This window comes from Rhinopithecus roxellana, chromosome 3 (assembly GCF_007565055.1).
Source record: "Rhinopithecus roxellana isolate Shanxi Qingling chromosome 3, ASM756505v1, whole genome shotgun sequence".
Lineage (NCBI taxonomy): Eukaryota > Metazoa > Chordata > Mammalia > Primates > Cercopithecidae > Rhinopithecus > Rhinopithecus roxellana.
The window spans coordinates 169,484,113-169,509,524 of NC_044551.1; the positions used below are offsets into that span (position 1 = coordinate 169,484,113).

Genomic DNA, 25,412 nt, shown 5'->3' on the forward strand with positions numbered 1-25,412 from the left:
TTCTGGCCTTTTGCCTCAAGTAAATTTGTGCTGTTACTCATGTCACGTTCTAATATGGAAGTGACTCCATTTGTATCAAACCGGAATGCTCACTTCCACTGAGACGCTAACAAGAGTTTTAGAATTTCTGTTTGACCAGGAAGATCAGTACCTTCTCTTCCTCTGTAAAGTAAGCTGAGAGCCACATTAGAAGGATGCGTGATGGGTATAGAATTAGAATCAGCAAGACAGTGAATTAAAATATCTGACTATCTGGTGGCAATCAGACTCTGATGGTGTGACGCATACTTTCTTGTGGAATATCTCCCAGAAGAATTGAAGCTGCCTCATTTCAAAGCCTTTAATCCATTTAAAATCATTTAAATTTCTACTTGCATTCGTTTGCTTATTAGTCATTTGGGCAAGCTGAATGAGGTTAACTAAGTGGATTTTACTCCATTTTAGCTTTTTTCAGCTCCTTGCTGAATTGTGAAATTCATCTCTTTTTACCATTTAAACTACCCTGTTTAGCAGAGTTTGGACCTGATTGTGCTTTGGAAAATAATTAAGATGGGGAGAGACAGATAGGGGTTATATTGTTTGAGCCCAGATGCTGAGCCTGGAAGGAACCAGGTTATGCATTGGAGTTTGTAAATAGAGTCAGATGTCACTGTTAACGTTTGATTTCACTGTGACCATGCTTCAGTGTGCATCCTTGTAGGCTGGTTTCTTTTTCAGAGTTACTGCAGATTTACTACAAATAGATTTTAAGTTTAAGAATAACTGCTGGATAAGAAAATGAACTTGTTGGATAGAGAAAATGAGTTCATAAAATCACATAAACATTTAAAAAATTTTTTTTGTAGAGACGGGGTTTCATTATGTATAGCCCAGGCTGGTCTCAAACTTCTGGACTTGGCCTCCCCAAGTTCTGGGATTACAGGCATGAGCCACTGCACCCGGCCTAAAATCACCTTTTTATATGTCTTCAGTTTCTCTGTTGAATATTGTGTTCTATTCACACAGAACTAATATTCTCAAAGCTTAGAGTCATTCTGAGATTTAGAGAAAAGAACTGTGGAGAATTTGAGAAGAAAAAGCTTCATCATTGAATAGCTCTTTACAGTTAAAACAAAGTCACCTCCCATATTTAGTATCCCTAAGTATTTTTGTCTCGCAGTTCAGTTATTTGTATTACAGTAATATGCCAAAGCTGCATGACACTGTGATATTATTTCTTCTTAAATCAGCTCACATTTTAATGTTAACATTTTTAAAAGAAAATAGTATCAATGACTTAATTGGAAAATCACTAATAAGAAAGTAACAAAACAAGATAAATAAAACAAAAAGTTATTAATTTTTAGCTAAATGCTCTTGTCTGCTGGAAACGGTACACCTGAACCTTTTCATTTGCCCCCCCCCCCTTTTTTTTTTTTAATTTTTAAAAAGTCAGTTAGCAAGTGTTAGTTGAAGACAAGCACCAAGCTGAGAATTTGTCCTGGATGCAATCAGAATTCAAAAAAAAAGTCTTTAGGTATCAGTATTACCCACAGTTTAATACTAGATCTCTATGCCTCTTAGCAGTCATCTGACATACCAGTGCCTTGGGAAACATTACCACCTAAAAAGAATTTGGAGCCTCTAACTAAGACCCTGTGTGTTGGGTTTTGATAAATAATATTAATATATAATATTTTACCTATCACACATCTATAACCTCCACAATTCCCTTTTCATTTCTATCAACAGATGCGGCATTCCAAACGAACTCACTGCCCTGATTGGGATAGCAGAGAAAGCTGGGGACATGAAAGCTACCGTGGAAGTCACAAGCGGAAGAGGAGATCTCATAGTAGCACACAAGAGAACAGGCATTGTAAACCACATCACCAGTTTAAAGAATCTGATTGGTAAATCAACTCTTGAACTAGTAGCATTTTAGCTCTAATAGTTTTAAATGATTTGTCATTTGCTTGTATAGCTTTCATCTGTCAAATTGTTTTATAATTCAGTCAACAAATACTCATTTAGAAAATATTTGAGTACTTATTTTAGACTAGACTATAGGTGCTGAGGCTGCAACTGTGAATAAAACAAAGTTTTTATCCTTATGTATGTCTGTCTCCCTGGGAGTGGTAGGAGACAGTTGATCAGTAAGTGAATGTAAAATGTATTAAATAACATGGTGAGTCCCAGCTGCCAGTAACGTGACTAGGGAGATGACACACAAAAAGTTAAGTAATAGTGATCGAATGCCCAGGGCGTACCTTTAACTTGTGTATAAGAGGGAGACGTGTATGTAGTTGTGCTCATTAAGTGTTTCAGAAATCAGATAGGGTTTTATAGGGGAAGAGTTACTCCAACAGAGAAAAGCAACATGTATTATTAGTCACTTATATTGTATTGAACAGGTTATATTTGTAGATGAGGCCAAGGGATATGTTTGTTTGGGATTTTTAGAAGCTGGCTTTATTTAAGAACTATTGTTTTTCATAGGTAGTAGCTAGTAATTTGGGAAATGGCCTCAATAAAAAACTTGCAACAGCATGTGTCCTGTTGTATTGTATTCTTACCAGTGTAAAATTTGGAGGTAATATATTTATATAGAATTAAAGGAATCTTAAAGTTCTAAATGATTAAAGAAAGGCTAGGTAAGTTTCTTTCACTGTTTAATTAATTTCCCTTTTTCGTTTGTTTTGTTGGTTCTGTTTTCTTCTTGTTTTGTGCAGATGTTCCATTGGGACTGTTTACCAGATTGCTTTCTAAATTAGCCAGCTGGGGTTACTTTAAAAAACAGTATGTAATTTCTTTCCTTCTCCACGTTAACAGACTTGTTCTGCCAAACTGAGCTTATTTGTAGTCAGTGCAGACAAATCATGCTTTATACACATTATTATATAAGGGGAAGTGGGAAGGTTTATGACAGGATTTCAAAGACCAGAAATAATTAATAATTAATGTACAGTATACTAAAGAAAACTATCTGTACCCCACTATTAATAAATACAAAAAACCCTAAGGCTTAACGTCCTAGTACTAGTTACTCATAGGATAATAGGATAATTATACGTTATATATGTAGAAAGGAAGAGATATGAGTGATGAACAGTTCATTCATGCTCATAGTTAGTTACATAAACATGATACTGAGTCCAGTTAACCACCAGGCCAATACCTTCTTTGACATTGGTACCAGATGTGTTTGGTGGTCAACATTCACCATAATCCAGAATATTCTAATTTTGAAGATCAAAAACTTTGAGTGTTTTTATAAACTAACAAAAAACTGAAAAATGCAGAAAAGTATAAAGATAGTAATCTCTATAGGATATTAGTCCCCATTATTTAGCTATAAAATTATCATTTAAAAAAAAAAATCTTTGTTTCTAAATCTTTGCCGCTGATTATTTCCTGAAAATACACTCTAAGAAGAAGCATTTTTAAGCTGAAGGATATGAACTCTTAAAAGTTTCTTGCTACAGGTTAATATTTCTTTTTCTAGAAAGTTTGCCAAATTATACAACGTCCCCTTTCATGCTCTCACCAATCTTGGCTGTTTTGAAAGGCCAAGAATAATGTTTTGATTAAACTGAATTTTTAAATTTCTAACAAATTTGTCCACTGTCACATAGGTATTGATCATTTGAACATCTTTTTATTCTTAGCCTGTTTATTAAAGTATATTTTATTGATGTAGAAGAGCTTTTTATGACATATTATTTTAACCATTGGTCATATATATGTTGCATAGTGTCTTTTCTTTATGATTTGTCTTTTGGAGGTAGCCTGTGAATTGGTCTCCCTTTCTACAGGCTTAGTTAATCCATTCTGCATTAGAAAGACTGATGTGGCTGTAAACCCTATCTTTATATTGTGGGCAGAAGCCTGTAACATAAAGTATCAAGTCTTAAAACAGTGATTCTCTAAGTTTAGTGTGAATAAGAATCACCTTGGAGGTATGTTGACCAGATTTAGAGTCAGTGAGTATGACCTGAGGTCCAGGGTTACCATTTTTAATAAGAACTCCATATTTGATGTTGCTGATAAATAGACCATCTTTTGAGAAATACTCTTTAGCCTAGCATGCAGGGCTTTTAATGATGCTATTCTCAGCTTACTTATTTGTCTACATTCCCCTATGTGAAAATTGCTCTTGCTGGGATTGTCTTTTTCCTGAGTAATGCATAGACAAATCCATCTCTAAGCCATTGTGGCTAAAAGTGCCATTTGAATTTAAGATGGTAACATGCCATTCTTCTCCACCGGAATTTCTTCTGTATTCTATTTTGTCCAAATCCTGGCTTCCCTTTAAGATGCAACTCTATTTCCATCTTTTTTGTAATTATTCTCTGACCATTTTAAACAGACATTTTAAACAGATTTTTTTCCCCATCTCTGACTCTAAGCACTCATGTGTTGTATGTAACCTTTTAGAATTTCCTACATGGTTGGATTTTGTTTCATTTTTATGTGAGTAATCTCAAATTGTTCATTATTTGTTGGCAGGGACTTTGCCTTATATAATTTTTTTTTTTTTTATCTCCCACAGGACCTGTGGATATATAAAAACGAATGCCCTTACCCTCATCCATCTTGGCTATTTTAAAGGCTATAGTGAAATATTCACTGGGCATTCAGTGGATATTTTAAAAAATTAAATCAGTCTGTTCATCCTGTCTACCCTTTCCATAGCCTGTGTAATTCTGTAGACTTTGTTTATATAATCTCTCAGCCTTGGTCATTGGCCATTGTCTACTGAAGAGACTCTCATCCTTTTAATTTGTCCTCATGGTGTTCACTCCATGTTTTGTTACTCTGTATTATTGTTTATGGCTTAGCAGCTCTAACTTCATGCAGTTTTCCAGCTAAAGATTGTTAGTGTTAGTTTTTTCTAGTAGAAGGATTTTGGACTTTTATGGGAAGGATGCCCTTAAGAGTATGGTCACTTCTAGCTTATTGTGTTGGTGGTCTCTCCCTGACAGTTCCAAGCCAACTGATCAGATCTCTAACCTAGACTGCCCACAGTCTTACCCAAATATCCAGAGTTGTTTCTCCAATAAATACAACTTAAAGCTGACGCTAGGGAAAGAGAACCAGGTTTCTGTATCTCCCCCGCCTGAATTTGATACTAGCCCTATTGGGTAGTAGTTGTAAAGATGCTTCTATTTCTGCCAAAACGAGTCCTCTGGGAAAAAGAATGACATCATACTCTGGGGAAAGGAAAGGGGTTGGTGAGGGCAGTCTAGTCAACATCCGTCACTCCATTGCTTGTTAGGATTATTTTAGCCGATTTGTCTGACTGGGCAGGTGTCCCCTCTCTCCCTCAGTGCTCCATGTGCATCCCTCTTGAAGCTTCGCACTCTGTTGAAGAGGACACTCATCCCAGGTAGAGAGGGGGACGGGAAACTGGGCCAAATGAATCTATGTCCTTTTCTTTCCATCAGATCAAGGCTACTTAACTGGGATCCATTGACATCCTGAGGTCCATGACTTATGAAAATCCTTGCCAAGTTTTGTTTATGTGTTTCTTGGGGAAGAGAGTCCATGGCTTCCAGCAGATTTTCAAAGGGGTCTGTAGATTAAAGCACTATGGCACTAGAGGATGGTGGTTTCTGTTGTTTCTTACATACTTCTCAATGGAATGACAGGAAATTAGAAATGCAAAGGGAAGTACGGTGGTAGAACTACTGTAATTCTAAACTACAGGATCCCTTTCTTACTTTAGGGGGATATATTTTAGATGCCTTTGGCACATGAGGCAGTCCTCAAAAGCTACGTTGTCTGTGTCTCAAACAGGAATAACAAGGCTAGAAATGCAAAGAGTAGAGGAGACATGATAGATGATGTGTGTAATAAAATTGGCTTGTATAATAGCGGTTAGAAAATATTTTAGTTTTTGTCACTAATGTGCTGTACAACCTTGGCAAATCATTTTTCTTCTAGGGATCTTAATTTAGTCGTCGGTAAAATGAAAGGGCTGGAATACATTTAAGGCTCCTTATAGCTCTAATGTTCCTTTCATGAAAGAATTCTCTGTATGCCAGGGATATCTAAAATGCTCTTACATTAAAAGACAAAGGAATCCTTTTTGCCTGCCTCTGATTGTACCTCTGTGAGAGATTAAGACAGCCTAGATACAGGTGCAGAAGGTAAAGGAACACTTAGTCAAGTAAACACTGGACCTAGATTAATGATGTGACTCAAGCTTTATTCCTTGGTGTGAAATGCTTGTCAGCAATCTCTATAATGGGCCCATTTGCTTGTTGAAGTAAAATTATTTCTTAAGCTTTGTGAGATAAATATAAATGCTAATTCATTTGTTTGAATTTTTTTCTTATATTGAGTTAGCTGTTTAAACCAATAATTTTTGAGAAAAATGTTTTGTTTGAACCACATTATTACAGAATGAAGAGAATAATTTGAAATCTTTTAATGTGTTTGCAGTCATTATTTAGAAGCAAGGTCCTTGAATGAGCGAGATTATCGGGACCGGAGATACGTTGACGAATACAGGGATGACTACTGTGAAGGATATGTTCCTAGACATTATCACAGAGACATTGAAAGCGGTTATCGAATCCACTGCAGTAAATCTTCAGTCCGCAGCAGGAGAAGCAGTCCTAAAAGGAAGCGCAATAGACACTGTTCAAGTCATCAGTCACGTTCGGTATGATTGATTTTGTTTTTATTTTGAGTGGAGTTTTATTTGTGTGTACTCTTAATGAGCTGATAAGTTTCTAATTGTTTATATATATATAAAATACTATTTGGATATATTATAATTGTATTTATGTTACTCAAATCCTTAAAGGAAACCTCCAGATTCTTGTAGATGATCTGTATATTTATTAGCCCTCATTTGCCCACATTTCCTCATATTCTGCAGACCAGATCATGAGTTTATTGATTTTAATAATAAAAATATTTTTGTATTTGTAACATATTCTTACAAAAAAATCATGCACCCATCTTTCATCTTAAGCAATTTTTTTCCCCTTAGAAACCCTTTATCTGGTACTTGAAAACAAATGTGAAACATTGCACTGGTGGATACCTAAATGTTACTAACCTACATAGAGCGTAGTTCCATAGTACAGTGCATCATTGTCTGCAGTGAATTCTTTTGAAGTTGTGAAAATGGGTGCTGAATGGGAAACATCCAAAAAGGCTGCCCCGCCCCCTTTTTTTTGTACTCAGACATCTTCACTTGCTTGAACAGTGAACTTTGAATTAGTTTCTCCCCAAGTTTTCTTCAGTAAAACTAGTGTTTATTAGATTGAACATTGAAATTAACTAGCCTTTATTTCCCCTTTTATTTTAATCATGTATATTTTAAATATTGCTAAATTAGAATAATTTCAAATAGTCTTGACATTTTAAAACATTTTTCTGACAAACTAGACATCTCAATTCACAGCATATGCTATTTATAGCAAGAGATAAGTAAATCATGACATTACATTCTTTAAATTTCAGACTTCAATTAAATCAGTATTTTAAAGAGACAATTGTGTTGTTTTTTTCTATTGCCACTTTAAGTATCTTATCTGAAAATCTGTTCCTTGCCATGTTTTTCTTCTGTAACATAAACTGTGCCCTGTGAATTTCTGGGGACTGAATTTGAAATTGCTCCTGCCAACTGTTCGTGGCCTGGTGCTTATCTGAATGCCTGAATATCTCCCCGCTGAATGAATTGCGTATTCTGCCCTGAATTCACTCTGATATATTGATTGGCTGGACGATCTTGGTGCTGCCCACTTGCCGTTCCAGAAGAGCCACCGAAGGAAAAGATCCAGGAGTATAGAGGATGATGAGGAGGGTCACCTGATCTGTCAAAGTGGAGACGTTCTAAGAGCAAGATGTATAGAATATTTTTCAACACTTTTTAAACTTTGCAGAAAGAATAATCTTTTTAAGAATAGTTTGTCAGCGGGGGGCTAAAGAACTCTTCATTGCTTTTTTATTTTGTTTTTTGTGGGTTTGTTTGTTCTTTTGTATTTCTTCTTTTCTGTAGAATTTAAATATTTCTATTCTAAAGTTCCAAAATAATCAGTGGAATTTGAGATTAGAGCAAGAAAGATAGCTCTATCTAATTGTTTTTGTAGCAGCTGAAACTAAAATAATTTGAGTGCTGAAACCTTAGTTATGCTTTGATAGAGATCATTTGAAAATATTCCACACTTAAGCATTCATTGTTTGAATAACTAGACAATTTGTACTCAGGTACTTACACCTCTTTTTCCCTCCTCACTTTAGATGAAATCGTGGACACTTTGGGTGAAGGAGCCTTTGGCAAAGTTGTAGAGTGCATTGATCATGGCATGTAAGTTTGTTTTTTCCTTTTTGAACATTCTGATATTTTTGGTGGGGAAAGATTCATAATTTAGATGAAATTTTAATTAATTAATTAATTAATTAATTAATTTGAGATAGGGCCTTTGTTGCCCAGGCTTGAGTGCAGTGGTGCCATCTTGGCTCACTGCAACTTCTGTCTCCTGGCTTCAAGTGATTCTCCTGCTTCAGCCTCTGGGGTAGCTGGGATTACAGGAGCCTGCCACCACACCTAGCTAGTTTTTGTATTTTCAGTAAAGATGGGGTTTCACCATGTTGGCCTGGGTGGTCTCAAACTCCTGACCTCAAGTGATCCACCCATCTCAGTTTCCCAAAACATTGGGATTATAAGCCTGAGCCACCGTATCTAGCCAAGATGGAATATATTTTAAATGGTAGCCATGTGTTTTAGGGGGTAAATTACTCACCAAAATTTCTTGAACTGTGTATGATTAATTTACCGTGAATGTGGATCTTAAGAATGCTGACTGCCAGACACAGTGGCTCACGCCTGTAATCCCAGCACTTTGGGAGGCCAAGGCAGGAAGATAACCTGAGGTTGGGAGTTCGAGACTAGCCTGACCAACATGGAGAAACTTTGTCTCTACTAAAAATACAAAATTAGCCAGGTGTGGTGGAACGTGCCTGTAGTCCCAGCTACTTGGGAGACTGAGGCAAGAGAATCACTTGAACCCGGGAGGGGAGGGAGGCAGAGGTTGCGGTGAGCCAAGATCACGCCATTGCACTCCAGCCTGGGCGACAAGAGTGAAAATCCGTCTCAAAAAAAAAAAAGACCAATTTCAACAGGGGGAAATCATTGAAATTAAAGTGGATGTTCAAGTGAAGGAATTTCCCAGAACTCTAGAACTGAGGCCCTTGACCCTGTATACAAGATTTGGCAATTTCAGATTGCAGAGGCAATAAAGCATATCTAATCTTAAATGTTAAGAGTTAGCTTCCTAAACTATAAAGAAATTTTATCATCTAGGGCCTAGAGAATAAAGTTTGTGATTTGACCCTTTCTGCCTCATTTTACTGTTTTCCTCTAGGACCTCTATTTTGTGGCTTGCAAAGTTTTTTGTAAGTGAAGCTCTTAGAACTTTAGTGAAACTGCACATTTCTAAAATGACCTAAAATTTTTTATCATAAATTATTTGGGAAGGATGTAATTTCCAACTGGTTGTAAATATTAATATTAAGAAATAAAGCGTACCTCTCTTTAAATGCATTTGAGGGAATCTAAATACCATAGCAGCGTGGCACCTACCATCATCCATAAACAAACTCTTCTTGAATACTTAGAAATGTTTTATTAATGAATTTATTTTCATTTCACTTTCCATAAATATTATCCTAAATTATCCCCGCATTTTGCTTTTCTGCAACAAATATGTGAAGGTAAATTGAACTTTAAAGTATTTTGAAATATTTTCAGACTTACAGAAAAGTTGATAAAATAGTTCAAAGAATTCCTATGTGTTCTTCACCCAGATTTTCCAAATGTTAACATTTTATAAGATTTACTTTATCATTATACATACATATGTTTTCAAATTTTGCCAGCTAATCTGCAGACTATATTCAGATTTCACTAGTCATCCCATTAATGTCCTTTTAGAATTTCTTGAAAGTCTAAGTCTTGGTGTATTTAATGAAATGTATCTTTAAAAAAATTTTTTTTTAATGCGATGGGGTCTCACTATGTTGCTCAGACTGGTGTGGAACTCCTGGCCTCAAGTGATCCTCCTGCCTCAGCCTCCCATAGTGCTGGGATTACAGGTGTGAGCCTGTAGTCACATGTGGCACACCCTTGCACCATACCTGGCCTGGAATGTTTCCTTTCTTGGGGTGGTTGAGGCCTCTAAAAAAATGAGGACATGTAGCCATAGATAAATATCTGACTGTTTAGCATTTTCTGTTTTCTTTTTTCCTTTTTATGGATACAAGCACTTAGAAAACTTTTTGGTCATATAATTAAATAGCTAGGAGTAGAAGCTTTGTCACAGTAATCTTATTAGAGTTCTTTTAAGTCTTGAGGTATATGCCAAACATCAAAAAATTTGTTTAGTGACTTATCAGTTCACATTCATTGGGGCCTTGTTGAAAGCAATGAATAGGAAACCACTGGATGCGGAAAAAGGTTTCGTATCCAGCCATTAGAATACGTGTTTGTTTGCCCCAAATGTTTTTTATAGCCTAGGGCATACATCTTGTTATACTAGTAAGAGATGGGTATGGTTTTGTAAAGTGGAAGGGCCATAATGAAAAAGAAGGCTTGAATGCTGGCTCATCTGTAGGTAGATTAGGTTTAAAAAGGAAGACAAAAAGAAGTAGATTTGAAACATTCATGGCTCTATGCTTTTTAGGAAGCATTCTTACAGATGCCCCAGTCTAAAGCCCAGTGCCCTCCCCTGCAGCTGTTTCTGTATACTTGCATCAGTGCATCTGCTAAGGTTTTTCTGGGCTTCATTACTTAGAGTTGGTGTCTCCTTTACCTGGATGTTTCTCTCCCAGTCTGACAAATTCCCAGCTATCTTTCAGGACTCAGTTCTGTGCTGCCTCTTCTGTGAAGAAGTCTAAGTTGTTTATGTGTCTGTCTTTTCCATTAGACTTTGAAGTACGTAGGGACATACCACGTCTTTTAATCACTAATATCTATGCATTGCCTGGCACAGAGTAGGCCTAGCCTGGTAAATGAATGAATACTTTCAACAGTAGCATATTCTATTTTTGGTTTACAATTGTATATATATTTTAAAACTGTTGTTGTATAAAATGTAATTAAATTTAAAATTCTGGGAGCAAACGTTAAAACTCATAAGTATTAAGGGAATTATCACTTCATGTAAAGTATTTTATCAAAATATTTTGAGAAGATGTTATATGGAATCTGCTATAATATGTTCTGAAAGATTATGTTAAAAGGCATAGAGGAATTGGTAATTAAGATTATGCTTTAGAGCATAACATGGCTTCAACTCACTCTTGTACATTTATCATTTTTATCTTAATTTTATTTTTAAGGGATGGCATGCATGTAGCAGTGAAAATCGTTAAAAACGTAGGCCGTTACCGTGAAGCAGCTCGTTCAGAAATCCAAGTATTAGAGCACTTAAATAGTACTGATCCCAATAGTGTCTTGTAAGTATAAATTTAACCTAGGAGCCATCTTATTACATGAAATATTCAGATTTCCGTAAACTGAATTATTATTTTGCTCTGTTTTAGCCGATGTGTCCAGATGCTGGAATGGTTTGATCATCATGGTCATGTTTGTATTGTGTTTGAACTGCTGGGGCTTAGTACTTATGATTTCATTAAAGAAAACAGCTTTCTGCCATTTCAAATTGACCACATCAGGCAGATGGCATATCAGATCTGCCAGTCAATAAATTGTAAGTACACTTGATAAATCTTTATTTTTATTTATTTATTTTGAGATGGAGTCTTGCTCTGTCACCCAGGCTGGAGTGCAGTGGCACTATCTTGGCTCACTGCAAGCTCCACCTCCTGGGTTCACGCCATTTTCCTGCCTCAGCCTCCCGAGTAGCTAGAACTACAGGCGACCGCCACCATGCCTGGCTAATTTTTTGTATTTTTAGTAGAGTCAGGATTTCCCAGTGTTAGCCAGGATGGTCTAGATCTCCTGACCTGGTGATTTGCCCCCCTCGGCCTCCTAAAGTGCTGGGATTACAGGCATGAGCCACCATGGCCGGTGATAAATCTCTATTTTTAAATATTTTTTGTGTTTTTACTTCCTTAACAATTAAGATAAATCTTTAAGCACCAGAAAACTTGTTTTTATCATAAAAGCAATATATCCAAATGTTGTCACTAAAAAAATAGACATTTTACAAGTAAAGATGAAATATCTCTTAACCACTGTATCCTTTGCCAGTCTTCCTTTCCTGGTAGTACAAATTAAGTTTGTAAGTGAAACTAATAATGTGTTTTTGTTCTCTTGTAGTTTTACATCATAATAAATTAACCCATACAGATCTGAAGCCCGAAAATATTTTATTTGTGAAGTCTGACTATGTAGTCAAATATAATTCTAAAATGGTAAGTTAAAGACTTGTTTTAATTTTGGTGGTTGTCTTTAAAATTAATTTAACTTGATGATCTTTGGATGAGGAATTTCACTCCTGAGCTTCATTATATCCTGATGTTTAACCGAAAAGAAGTAATCCTTCTTTGCCTTTCTCATGAGCTTATTTTGACAATCAAGAAGATAATTCATGTGCTGGCCTTTTGAGTAGTGCTATAAAATATATCTGTTGAATTTCATATTTACTCAACTGTATCTCTCTAGAAACGTGATGAACGCACACTGAAAAACACAGATATCAAAGTTGTTGACTTTGGAAGTGCAACGTATGATGATGAACATCACAGTACTTTGGTATCTACCCGGCACTACAGAGCTCCCGAGGTCATTTTGGGTCAGTAGACAAGACACCAGTCTTTCTGATAGTATAATTGAATAAGAGATTTTTGTTCTTTACAGCTTTACTGGTGGTGTGGGGAAGTATGATCTTCTTAGCAGGATTCAGAAAACGTTTTCTATTTTCATAAAAAATGTGTGGACATTGCTATACTTTTCCTGAGTGGTAAACATGTGATACTGCCTGTGAAAGATATTTCAGGTGGTGGTTATTTTTGAACAAGTAAATCTTAAATGATCAGAAGAAAACAGGCTCTGTTAGCTAAATGCATCAAAGAAATGTGATTTTGAAGTTATATGAGTACCTATTTTCATGCCATCACAAAAGCACATGGCTGGTAAAAATACTGAGGAAACTGGTTGGCAGATGTCTAGATACAGGATGGATAAAGGTCAGGAGAAGAAAGAGGGGCTTCTCTAAGAGGAGAGCTCTTGTGATAACCCTTGATGTGAGAAAGTCTGGGAAAGAAAATGAATTAAGGTGCAGAGTTTTCAAATAAGAAGGGACTTATTAAGGGAGTGTTATGCCTCAACATTAAAAGTTGGAGATCAAGTCGTGTTAATAAAGCAGGGAAGTCAGAGATTGGCTTGGGAGCTTGGAGACATTGGGAAACATTCAGATCAGGCATATCAAGAGAGAGTTGAATGTAATAAGCTGATTACTTAGCCTCAAGTTAGGTCCAACTGAGGTTAGATTGTAAAGCATTTTTGTGGAATCGTATTTTTACTTTTTTTGTGTGTCCAACAGGATTTGATAGTTCAGAATAGGAGTGTGAAAGCAAACTCATGATATTGACCTAGAGTAGTAAAGGGGTAAGGAAATCAAGAATGCTGTGCAGCGCTTGCCCACAGAACTTCCCTTGATGATGGAAATGTTCCATTTCTGCACTATTCCATATGGTAGCCACTAGTCACTGTGGGGGACGGACTACCTTGTAGTGGGGCCAGTGTGACTGAGGAGAACTGTTTTGAATTTATATTGATTTACATTTCAGATGTAAACAGCCACATGTGGCTAGTGGTTACCGTATTGAACAAGCACAACTCTAGAGCTTGTCTTTTAAATCCGTGATAATTAGGGTTTCTGCTTAGTACAAACTGAAAGGAGCTGCTGTGTAAGGATAAAAGAAAGCAATATGGGAAGAGATAGTGGATAGAGAGCGATTTTCAGAGATTAGAAAGAGATAAATTCTTAAGTTTTTTCAATTTTAAGAATCAGATTTTTCCCCAAATGTTTGGCATTTTTTTCTGTTATTGGTATATAAAACAGCGGTGCATCTTACAGTATGCTATCCTAGATTGAGTAAAATATAGTATATAGTAACCCTTCTTTTTTTTTTTTTTGAGATGGAGTTTCACTCTCTCACCCAGGCTGGAGGGCAGTGGCACCATCTTGGCTCACTGCAACCTCTGCCTCCCAGGTTTGCACGATTCTCCTACCTCGGCCTCCTGAGTAGCTGGGATTACAGGTGCCCACCACCACACTCGGCTAATTTTTACAGTTTTTAGTAGAGATGGGGTTTCACCATGTTAGCCAGGCTGGTCTCGAACTCCTGACCTCAGTGATCCTCTTACCTTGGCCTCCCAAAGTGCTGGGATTACAGGCATGGGCCACTGCGCCTGGCCAAGGATTTTTATTTTTATTTTTATTTTTTATAACAGAGAGTCAGGGCCTCGCCATGTTGCCCAGGCTGGTCTCGAACTCCTGGGCTCAAGCAATCCACCTGCCTTGGCCTCCCAAAATGCTGGGATTATAGGCGTGAGCCACTGCACCCACCGGAATATAGTCAATCTTATTAATAATAAAGTTCCAAATGTGGCCAAGCAAGGGATAGTACAAATCTGAAATTGGAGTCACTGGCCTTGAGGAGAAAGAATCAGGAGATTGGGAGAATAGAAAGGTCCTTTGTGGAGCGAGGATGAAGGCAGAATTCGGTTGGAGAGGAAGATGTAGTCAGATGCTAGAGTTGAAGTGGGCAGTTGGCCTCATGTTGGGTATAAAAGCTAACTCATCCAAGAATGAGATGATTTAGAATGGTGTACTACAAAAGATTACAGTCACCTGGGGAAAGACTAAATTGGGAGATAGGAGTGGTTGAAAAATAAAACTTTTTTTTTTTTTTTTTTTTTGAGACGCAGTCTTACACCATTGCCTGGGCTGGAGTACAGTGGTGCGATCTCGGCTCACTGCAACTTCTGCCTCCCGGGTTCAGTTGATTCTCAGCCTTCCAAGTAGCTGGGCTTACAGGCGCCCGCCACCACGCCCAGCTAATTTTTTGTATTTTTAGTAGAGATGGGGTTTCACCGTGTTGGCCGGGTTGGTCTCCAACTCCTGACCTCGTGATTTGCCTGCTTTGGCCTCCCAAAATACTGGGATTACAAGTGTGAGCCACGGTGCCTGGTCTAAAAAGAAAACTTTTACGAGGTCCAAGCTCTATCATTTACAGACTTTATATGTGTTAATAGGTAGAAATCATGCTCCATTATTTATTTTTTTGAGACAGAGTCTCACTCTGTCACCTAGGCTGTAGCGCAGTAGTGCAATCTCACCTCACTGCAACCTCCGTCCCCGGGTTCAAGCGATTCTCTTGCCTAAGCCTCCTGAGTAGCTGGGATTATAGGTGCACACCACCACGCCCAGCTCATTTATATATTTTATTTATTTATTTACTTTTTTGAGATGAAGTTTTGCTTTTATTGCCTAGGCTGGAGTGCAGTGGTGCAATCTCGGCTTACTGCAACCTCTGCCTTCTGGTTTCAAACTATTCTCCTGCCTCAGCCTCCTGAGGCACTGGGATTACAGGCACCTGCCACCATGCCCAGCTAATTTTTTTGCATTTTTAGTAGAGATGGGGTTTCACCATGTTGGTCAGGCTGGTCTCGAACTGCCGACCTCGTGATCCACCCTCCTTGGCCTCCCAAAGTGCTGGGATTATAGGCATGAGCCACTGCACCTGGTCCATGCTCCATTATTATCTGTTTGTTCAAATGATAGACACTGGGGTGGGGGGGGGGTTAACAAAAATGACTTAAGTCACAGTCAATGTATATTGACTTGAATATATTTCTTCCTTTATCTTTAACCTCAGTGATACTGAAAGTAATTGAAATGTCTTTGAATGTAGGTTTTATTTATACATTTTTTTTTTTACTAAATATTTGATCTTTGAAAGATTAAAATATCAATGTAGTTGGTTCTTTCTCCTTCCCAGTGAAGTATAGATTTAAGAAGGCTAGATGTTTTATTCTGATCTGAATAATACTGTCATTGAGAATTCTGAAGGAGAAAGTATATAAAATCATGTATAGACAGCCCTGATGTTTATATATAGATCCCTCTCTGAGCTCCAGTGGGTCTGTAATTTCTGCTTATAGGTGACACTGCTTGTAATTCCCATTACCTTTTTTATATAATTTATGCAAAACAGTAGTATTTCTCTTAATGGAAGAAGTAAATCATGCATCAAGCTAATAATTGATAAGGGATTAGTAATTTCATTCTGAGGATAATTATAAACCTACATTTGTGCTAATAAAATATAAAAATTCTTGGACTAACCATGAACTGAGCGTAATAATGGTTTCAACAGCAGTGCTCTCCCGTCATATAAACAGTTCAGAGACTATGGAATATTTGCACGAATTGGTTGTATACTTGGAAAATGGTAGTCCCCCTTTTATTTTACATAACATGCACCCCTCCCTAGTTAGAATACTGTGTCTTGATGTGAGCATATGGACCATGAGAGTGTGTTGAATAGCATTTGCTGTAAAACTAAAAATAAAAACCCTGAATTTGGTGTCATATTCTCCCAAATGGGTTCTGTAAAGGGAGCACCCATATAGGGAAGGATTTAATGTACTGTCAATTAAAAGTTGTTGCATAGTAAAATGTTTCTATTTGTTTTAAAATAGCTTTAGGTTGGTCTCAGCCTTGTGATGTTTGGAGCATAGGTTGCATTCTTATTGAATATTACCTTGGTTTCACAGTCTTTCAGGTACGTGGCTAGTAAATTCCATTTAATAATTCATAACAAATTGTAAATGTTAAAGGCATGCTAAAGTTTTGACTTCCATGTTGGAAAATTGCCATACATCATTATTCTTGAGATTAAAACTTACATTTGCAAAATGGTCATTCTTTAAAACCACAGTTGAATGAAATATTACTGTGAGTGAGTGATCATGGTTAATTTTGCATGTGATTAGTGTTTGTAACATATGGTTCATACTATTTCCTTTTTTACGTTGTGGAGCTCCTTTGTAAGTTTGCAGTAATGTTAATGTGGTCAGTTTTCAGTTCTGGTTATGTTGACTGTCAATGGGCCATTACGGGTCACTTATTCCTTTTTATAAAAGAATTCAGGAACAACAAGGGATTGTATTTTACTCTAAAGTATTAACCATCTATAATGTCCTAGGCATTTCTAAGTATAAGTACATAAGGGTGAAGAGACAACATCTTCCTCGAGTCATGCAAAAGACATTGGAAAACTATTGCAGTATAGTGTAGCATTTGCTGTGATGGAACAATGTAGAAAGTGTAGGTAGGGAGGGCCGGGCATGGTGGCTCATGCCTGTAATCCCAGCACTTTGGGAGGCCAAGGCAGGTGGATCACGAGGTCAGGAGATCGAGACCATCCTGGCCAACATGGTGAAACCCCATCTCTACTAAAAATAGAAAAAATTAGCCAGACGTCATGGCGGGTGCCTGTAGTCCCAACTACTCGGGAGGCTGAGGCAGGAGAATGGCATGAACCCAGGAGGCGGAGCTTGCATGAGCAGAGATCGCGCCACTGCATTCCAGCCTGGGTGACAGGGTGAGACTCCATCTCAAAAAAAATAAAAAATAAAAAAAACAAAGTGTAGGTAGGGAGAACCCAGGAAAGGTTAATAATTACTTTCTTTAGAGAAGGCATCATTGAGAACATAGGAAGAAGAGGAGGAGTTAGAAAACTGGAGTGCAGTGGGCATATAAGGAAGAGGAAATAGTATCTGTAAATGCACAGAGGAGTGAATGAACATATTCTACTCAGGGTAGAATAGCGTTGTCAGTGTCCTGTATACATGGGAAAATTAGAATAATAGGCAAGGATCAATTCATAAAGGACTTCAAAGACTTTGCAGGGTATTGGTTTGATCCTAGAAGTCAGTGGTTTCCAAAAGTAGACTGGTCCAAAATGAAAATGGTTGTCTAGGGTTGCCATTCTGACCATTATTTAGAGATTAGATTATCCCTACTGCTTTTTTTTTTTTTAATGTCTCTTTTATGTAATTATAGTCGTAGTTGTTGGTAGTTTGCTTTTAAAATAAAAAGTCCTCAATTGGTAAAACAAAAAGTAGGAAACTACTTTCTTTTCCATTCTGTCCTTAAGTTGTACCTGCATCTGAAATCTGATTTTTTTTTTTTCCGAGATGGAGTCTCACTCTGTCGCCCAGGCTGGAGTGCAGTGGCGTAATGTTGGCTCACTGCAACCTCTGCCTCCCAGGTTCAAGTGATTCTTGTGTCTCAGGCTCCCAAGTAACTGGGACTACAGGCACGAGCCACCACACCACAATAATTTTTTGTATTTTTAGTAGAGACAGGGTTTTGTCGAGACCACGCTGGTCTCGAACTCCTGACCTCAAGTGATCTGCCCTCCTCGGCCTCCCAAGGTGCTTTGAATCACAGGTGTGAGCCTCCGCACCTAGCCTGAAATGTAAATTCTTGAAAGCTTTAGGTGATGCAACCATTGAAGAACTTTAAGTAGGGTTGTGGTATGATGAAGGTGTTGTGTTGTTTTGTTTGGGGAAGAGGGGCTGGAGATCCCAGCTCAGCACTGTTGAGGCTGGTTTGAAGTTAGAGCGGAGCGGGGGTGTGCGGCTGTGATGAGCTGAGAGTCACTTGGCAGCAGTGCACAGTGATGGATTCACTGTTTGTGGGGCACCTCACCAGGTTTCTGTTTCTGTCTCATCCATAGAGATCCTGTTGAACAGTTCTCCGAGTTTATAGATAAGTTTGATGTCTTAGAATCACGGTTATCAGTCAGTTCTGGGAGGTGTTGTCTGGTTTTGCAGTGGTGAGCTGTAGGGTCAAGAAAAAGTTAAGCAAAGTGAATGCTTCCATCTGACTTATATAAATTGGATGCTTCAGGTGATTTTGTGATTATAAATCACTTTGAGTTTTAAATGAAGTACACATTATTGGAGAGGTGATTTATATTTTAACTCCACCCTGCAAAATACTCTTAAACTAAGGAATTTCTTTAAAATGTGAAGCTAGTATTATTTATTCCTGTCATGTATCACGATTTGGAAGCAATATGCAAGGTGCACTAGTTGATAGATTCCTTTTACAAGTATTGCATAAAGCCTCTGCTCTCCAGAACAAGGGTTAGCAAACTTTGACCCATGGTGAAATCCTGCCTGGTGCCCGTTTTTACAAAAAGAAGAATGTGCAATAGGGACCATTCTTGACCAGCCAAGCCTGAAATATTTACTATCCGGCCGTTTACAGAAGTTTGCCACCCTCTGCTCTAGAAGCATACCATTCCAGCTGTAAGTCTGACAGTCTTCTGTATTATAATTTACCCAAGGCTCTGTTATTGTCTCATTTAAGGATATGTGCTTTGACATGGGTTGATAGCTTAACTTTCCTCATATATGAGCTATATGACTTTGAGATAGTATCTTAACGTCTTTGAAATTAATGTTCCCACATACCTCGCTCAGAATTGTTTAGAGAATTATTGGGACTGTGTGTCTGTTGCCTGGGAGTAGTAAGTGTTAACAAGTGAACTATTCATTGGGTACTGGTTGTTAATTTTCATTAAGCAGCTGATTAAATGAGGAGACAGTTTTTCTGGTAATCTTGCCCAGTTATTCTTTAAACAGTGTAAGAAATACAAATAAAGAAGGAAACTGAAATTTTAGATTGAACAAGTTAATGTGTTTGTAGGGAAATGCAGAGTGCTAAATTTCTTTTTCTTGTATTTTTTAGACTCATGATAGTAAAGAGCACCTGGCAATGATGGAGCGAATATTAGGACCCATACCACAACACATGATTCAGAAAACAAGGTATGTTTTTAAGATTAAAGCCTTTTGTTGGATACGTGCAGTAGCGTATATTCAGACTATAGAAAACCCAACGTTGTAATGCTCATTCCAAGGACTATAGATTTTGACTGTTTTTTTTTTTTTCTGGAGGTAAATTGTAACTGCATCTTACTCCTTTTTTTTTTTTTTTGGAGACAGAGTCTCACTGTTTCACCCAGGCTGGAGTACAGTGGTGCAATCTCAGCTCACTGCAACCTCCGCCTCCTGTGTTCAAGTGATTCTCCTGCCTCAGCCTCCTGAGTCGCTGGGATTACAGGCACCCACCACTATGCCTGGCTAATTTTTGTATTTTTAGTAGAGATGGGGTTTCACCACATTAGTCATGCTGGTCTCGAACTCCTGACTTCAGGTGATCCGCCTGCGTCGGCCTTCTGAAGTGCTGGAATTACAGGCGTGAGTCACCACACTCGGCCGTGTTTTTAAAAGCTAATATAATAAAAAATATTTACCTTGTGATCTAGTGCAGGGGTCCCCAAACCCTAGGAACCGGGCTGTACAACAGGAGGTGAGTGGCAGGTGAGTGAGCATTATTACTGCCTGAGCTGCACCTCCTGTCAGATCAGCAGTGGAATTAGATTCTCATAGGAATGTGAACCCTATTGTGAACTGCGCATCCGAGGGATCTAGGTTGCATTCAGGTTCCTTATGAGAATCTAATGCCTGATGATCTGAGGTGGAAGTTTCATCCCAAACCATCATCCCTCCTCCTCGGATCTGCTTCCATGAAACCGGTTCCTAGTTCCAAAAAGGTTGAGGACCACTGATCTAGTAAACAAATGGCTTTTGGGGTTTTTTTTTTTTTTTTTTTTAATAACTTAAGTTTACGTTTGCATAAATGTTTTCTTAAGGTAATGTAAAAATAATACATAGAATATGAAAAAGCTTGTGTTTTGGAATCATATCACTCTAAGTGTGAAATTTATTCTGTCCTTAACCAGATTCTTAGACAAGGTAGTATTTCCAAACACAGCTTCACCACAGAAGCCACCTAGGGAGTTATTTAAAGATTTCTAGCCCCATTCTAGATCTAGTGAAAACAGAATTTACAGGACTGAATCCAGGGGGCCCCTAGTTTTAAGCTGACATTGTTCCATGTATGATAGTTAGGAACAACTTAGTTGAGACACTAAAACCTCACAGGGTGGAGGATATAAGGTGTCTGATATATAATTGTTGCTGAGGTGTTTAAAAATTGTATGCATATATATAATATAAGCCTATACACCTAGAGAGAGCTGCTTACCATGTCTCCCCTCATGGGTGCAGAGTAAAGATGTGACTCTTGTTATTTTACTAATCCAGACTTTTTATTTTCTGTAGAAAACGCAAGTATTTTCACCATAACCAGCTAGATTGGGATGAACACAGTTCTGCTGGTAGATATGTTAGGAGACGCTGCAAACCATTAAAGGTAAAAGAAAAAAGATCAAAGGTTAAAAAAAATAAACCACATGTTTGCACTATTACTAATTTTTTTAAAACAAAAACATTTCTTCCCCCAGGAATTTATGCTTTGTCATGATGAAGAACATGAGAAACTGTTTGACCTGGTTCGAAGAATGTTAGAATATGATCCAACTCAAAGAATTACCTTGGATGAAGCATTGCAGCATCCTTTCTTTGACTTATTAAAAAAGAAATGAAATGGGAATCAGTGGTCTTACTATGTACTTCTCTAGAAGAGATTACTTAAGACTGTGTCAGTCAACTAAACATTCTAATATTTTTGTAAACATTAAATTATTTTGTACAGTTAAGTGTAAATACTGTATGTTTTGTATCAATAGCATAATTAACTTGTTAAGCAACTGTGGTCTTGATAATGCAGTAGAAAAATTAAAATTAATTTTTCTTTTTGAGATTACCATTTTTAAATACCTTTGAAATATCCTTTGTGTCCAGTGATAAATGTGATTGGTCTTGCCTTTTGTACATGGAGGTCACCTCTGAAGTGATTTTTTTTGAGTAAAAGGAAATCTTGACTACTTTATATTCTTAAAGGAATATTCTTTATATACTTCAAATTTAGAACTTAACTTTAAAAGTTTTTTTCTGTAATTGTTGAACGGTTGATGATTATTATCGACTCTAGATAAGCAGGTACTAGAAACCAAAACTCAGAAAATGTTTACTGTTAGAATTCTATTAAATTGTAAGTGTTGTATTCTTTTTCATTGGGTGATATCAGGGTGATAAGTAGACATTCATGGAAAGGCATCTAGTTTGTCCGTTGTGACAGTTTGTTTAATAAAACCACATGCACACTTTATTTAAGATTAAAATCTAACTGGAAAGTCAGCTTGGAAAATGGACATTTCCAAGTATGTTTGGTGAGTCACAGATATAAAAATAGAAATTCTGATGAGAGGTTTCAGTTTTTAATACCAAGTCCTTAGGAGTCTTAACATTGGCCAGCATCTGTTTATCAAATGACATAAATATGTAAACTTATAAGAATTAAGGTTATTAATTAGGCAATTTATGTTTGTGATAATTCTTACTGGAGAAGGAGGATTTGATTGGAAAGCATTTTGGGAAGAACGTGCTGCTGAAATTTCCAGAATTTAATTAATTGGTTAACATAAACTTTGTGACTTTAGGGTTTGTTGTTGTTCTTTTACTGTCCTTGTTTTCACATAAAAACTGGAGCCGGGCACAGTGGCTCACACCTGTAATCCCAGCACTTTGGGAGGCCGAGGCAGGCAGATCACCTGAGGCCAGGAGTTTGAGACCAGCCTGGCCAACATGGTGAAACCTTGTCTCTACTAAATATACAAAAAATTTGCTGGGTGTGGTGGCGCGTGCCTGTAATCCCAGCTACTCGGGAGGCTGAAGCATGAGAAATGCTTGAATTCAGGAAGCGGAGGTTGCAATGAGCCGAGATTGCGCCACTGCACTCCAGCCTGGGCGACAGAGCCAGACTCCATCTCAAAAAAAGAAAAAACGAAACAAAAAACCCACTATGTGGTAAATGTTACTTAATTGGGTAAAAGAAAAGAAAGTCTGTTGCTATGGTTCAGTCAGCCAGGTAGGAATATTTTGTAGAATTCCTAAGTGCTTATTTCCAGATATAGGTTATTTTTTGTTAAAAGTATCCCTGTTTCATAAGTTCATTACACAAATATTGGAGTTTTATCTGTTTATGTTTTGTTTTTTTTTAGACTGAGTCTTGCTCTTTTGCCCAAGTTGGAGTACAGTGGCATGATCTTGGCTCACTGCAACCTTCTGCCTCCTGGGTTCAAGCGATTCTCTTGCCTCAGCTTCCCGAGTGGCTGGGATTATAGGCATGCACCACCAGGCCCTGCTAATTTTTGTATTTTTAGCAGAGGCAGGGTTTCACCGTGTTGACCAGGCTGGTCTCAAACTCCTGACCTCAAGTGATCCTCCTGCCTTGGCCTCCCAATGTGCTAGGATTACAGGCATGAGCCACTGTGCCTGGCTAATCTGTTTATATATTTTAAACATAAAATGCATGGGATTTTCTTGTAGGACAAATAATGAAACCAAGCTTGGTTTCCCATGTTACTTAGGGGCAACATTTGTCAATACAGTAAGACTGTGTTCCTAAAGTAGACTAGGAGTTTTAAAAAGCTGAAACGAAAAGTTTATTGTAGAATGACTGCATACATTATGTTTAGGCCTCTGATGTAGTCCAAATACAGTGACTGTATTTCAGAATAGTTGAACTATATGTGATAATTTTTTTAAAGAAGCATGTGATGTTTAAAAAAAAAAGTTTTTCCTGAGTCTACCAGTGTAGCTCTATAGATTAAGGTGTTTGCTATTCTTTATTTTCCCTTTCGTTCCTTTTCATTTTCCAGTACCATTGTACTATCTAAGCCTCCTGTCCTTTCCCCCAGTAAGTGCTTCAAGTTCCCAAATTAGTGTTTACTTTCCATCAGAAACTCATTCTCAGAGTAGCTGATCTCAGGATATAGGAGGAAAGAAAAATATTCCCATTATTTCTTATTAAGAAGTTACTGATTGCTAACCCCCTGTCTCTTCTGAAAATTTACATTCTTCCCAAAGGGTATTTGCTAATTTCTAGGTCTAATTCATGGAATTTCAGGCATTAAAACGAAACTTTAAAAAATTAGGATAGATGAAATGCTTAGAGGTTAGGGCTATACCTCTGGGATCATTGAGTGTCTTCTGCCAACCTTCCTTCCCCTCTTTGAGCTTTCAAGTTCCTAGTCCTAACTGCCTTTGTCCTTGTATTTCTTAACTCATTTTCTGAAAGTTCCAAGGTTTTTTTTTTTTTTTTTTTTTTTTGGACAGTGCCTTGAGCTTCAACACTAAAAGGGAAAAAGATTTAGAATGGCCAATGTACATTAATCCTTTGTAATTTAGGTATTTTTCTTAATAATTTGATACCTCATAGTTTACTGTTTCTAGAAATTCCATTGAAGTCAAGCTTGATTTTCTTATGAGGCATTTATAAAGTGCAGCTAAATAGATTATTTCCAGTTTGCTGCTGCTACTCATTTTCTTGAGGTTTTTTATTCATCCATGCATTCATGAAAATTTTCAGAGTAGTTGAATTAAATTGACTCCTGCTGACAGCAAGGGGACAAACTACTAACAGTTTTATCATAAAAGTGAAAACTCCTCCTCTGAGCAGTCTACAAGGACTACATACTAGAGAAACTGGAAGTGACTTGGCTAAATCTGGTAATTATGACTTAATTCAGGTTTGCCAGATTCTAGCATTGTGCTTTCCTATAGTTAATACATTGTGTCAGAACAATCAGTTTGATTCTTATTCACAGCTCTACCCTGAAGTGACTTGGAATGAAATGGAATAATAAAACCCAGGATTTTGCTGGGCGCAGTGGCTCACACCTGTAATCACAGCACTTGGGGAGGCCCAGGTGGGCGGATCACGAGGTCAGGAGATTGAGACCATCCTGGCTAAAGCGGTGAAACCCCCTCTCTACTAAAAATATAAAAAATTAGCTGGGTGTGGTGGTATGCGCCTGTAGTCCCAACTACTCGGGAGGCTGAGGCAGGAGAATCTCTTGAACCCCGGGAGACCAAGGTTGCAGTGAGCCAAGACCGTGCCACTGCATTGCAGCCTAGGCGACAGAGCAAGACTCCGTCTCAACAATAACAACAACAACAACAAAAAAAACCCAGGTTTTTATTACTTGTATTTCATTTATTCAAAATTTTCTTTACTAAGTGAGTTAAACATTGCATGGTCATTTGAAACCTCCTGTTTTAAATGGTAGGCAGATACCAATACTTAACGTCTGTCTTTGACATCCTGGAATGAAGAAACACTTTGGGAGTAGGCGACCTGGGTTTTTAACTCTCTTCCAGTTTCAAAATTCTGATTCCCACAAAATTTGGTGCAAATGAAATACTTTACGCATCTAGTACTTGATTAACAAAAGCTACATATTCAAATATTGTAGTCAGAAGAATTCATTGTCAATCATAGCCGACAATCCTAGTCTTAGTAGAGCTCATATTTGCAAACAATTCTAATTCTTAAAGGTTTTTTTTTTTTTTTAATCATTTGATCACTGTTTTTAAGAATTTGATCTCTCCACTC

The 25,412-nt window shown here is 37.5% G+C and overlaps 1 protein-coding gene across 15 annotated transcripts in view; it reads left to right on the forward strand.

The window, feature by feature from the left end:
• Positions 1–22,452, forward strand: part of CLK4 (CDC like kinase 4) — a 100,806-nt gene extending 78,354 nt beyond the window's left edge. For 3 of the 15 annotated variants that reach the window (XM_030926919.1, XM_030926920.1, XM_010361877.2), the window contains 13 exons: positions 1,732–1,892; positions 2,712–2,778; positions 6,427–6,649; positions 7,753–7,843; positions 8,239–8,305; positions 11,338–11,454; positions 11,542–11,708; positions 12,281–12,375; positions 12,626–12,755; positions 16,673–16,755; positions 19,737–19,816; positions 21,176–21,266; positions 21,358–22,452. In XM_030926919.1, coding sequence (XP_030782779.1) covers positions 1,790–1,892; positions 2,712–2,778; positions 6,427–6,649; positions 7,753–7,843; positions 8,239–8,305; positions 11,338–11,454; positions 11,542–11,708; positions 12,281–12,375; positions 12,626–12,755; positions 16,673–16,755; positions 19,737–19,816; positions 21,176–21,266; positions 21,358–21,498 — 1,455 coding nt within the window. In that variant the 5' untranslated portion in view covers positions 1,732–1,789 and the 3' untranslated portion in view covers positions 21,499–22,452. The other 12 variants (XM_030926921.1, XM_030926918.1, XM_010361878.2 and 9 more) reach the window with 10 other exon arrangements.
• Positions 22,453–25,412: the final 2,960 nt, after the last annotated feature.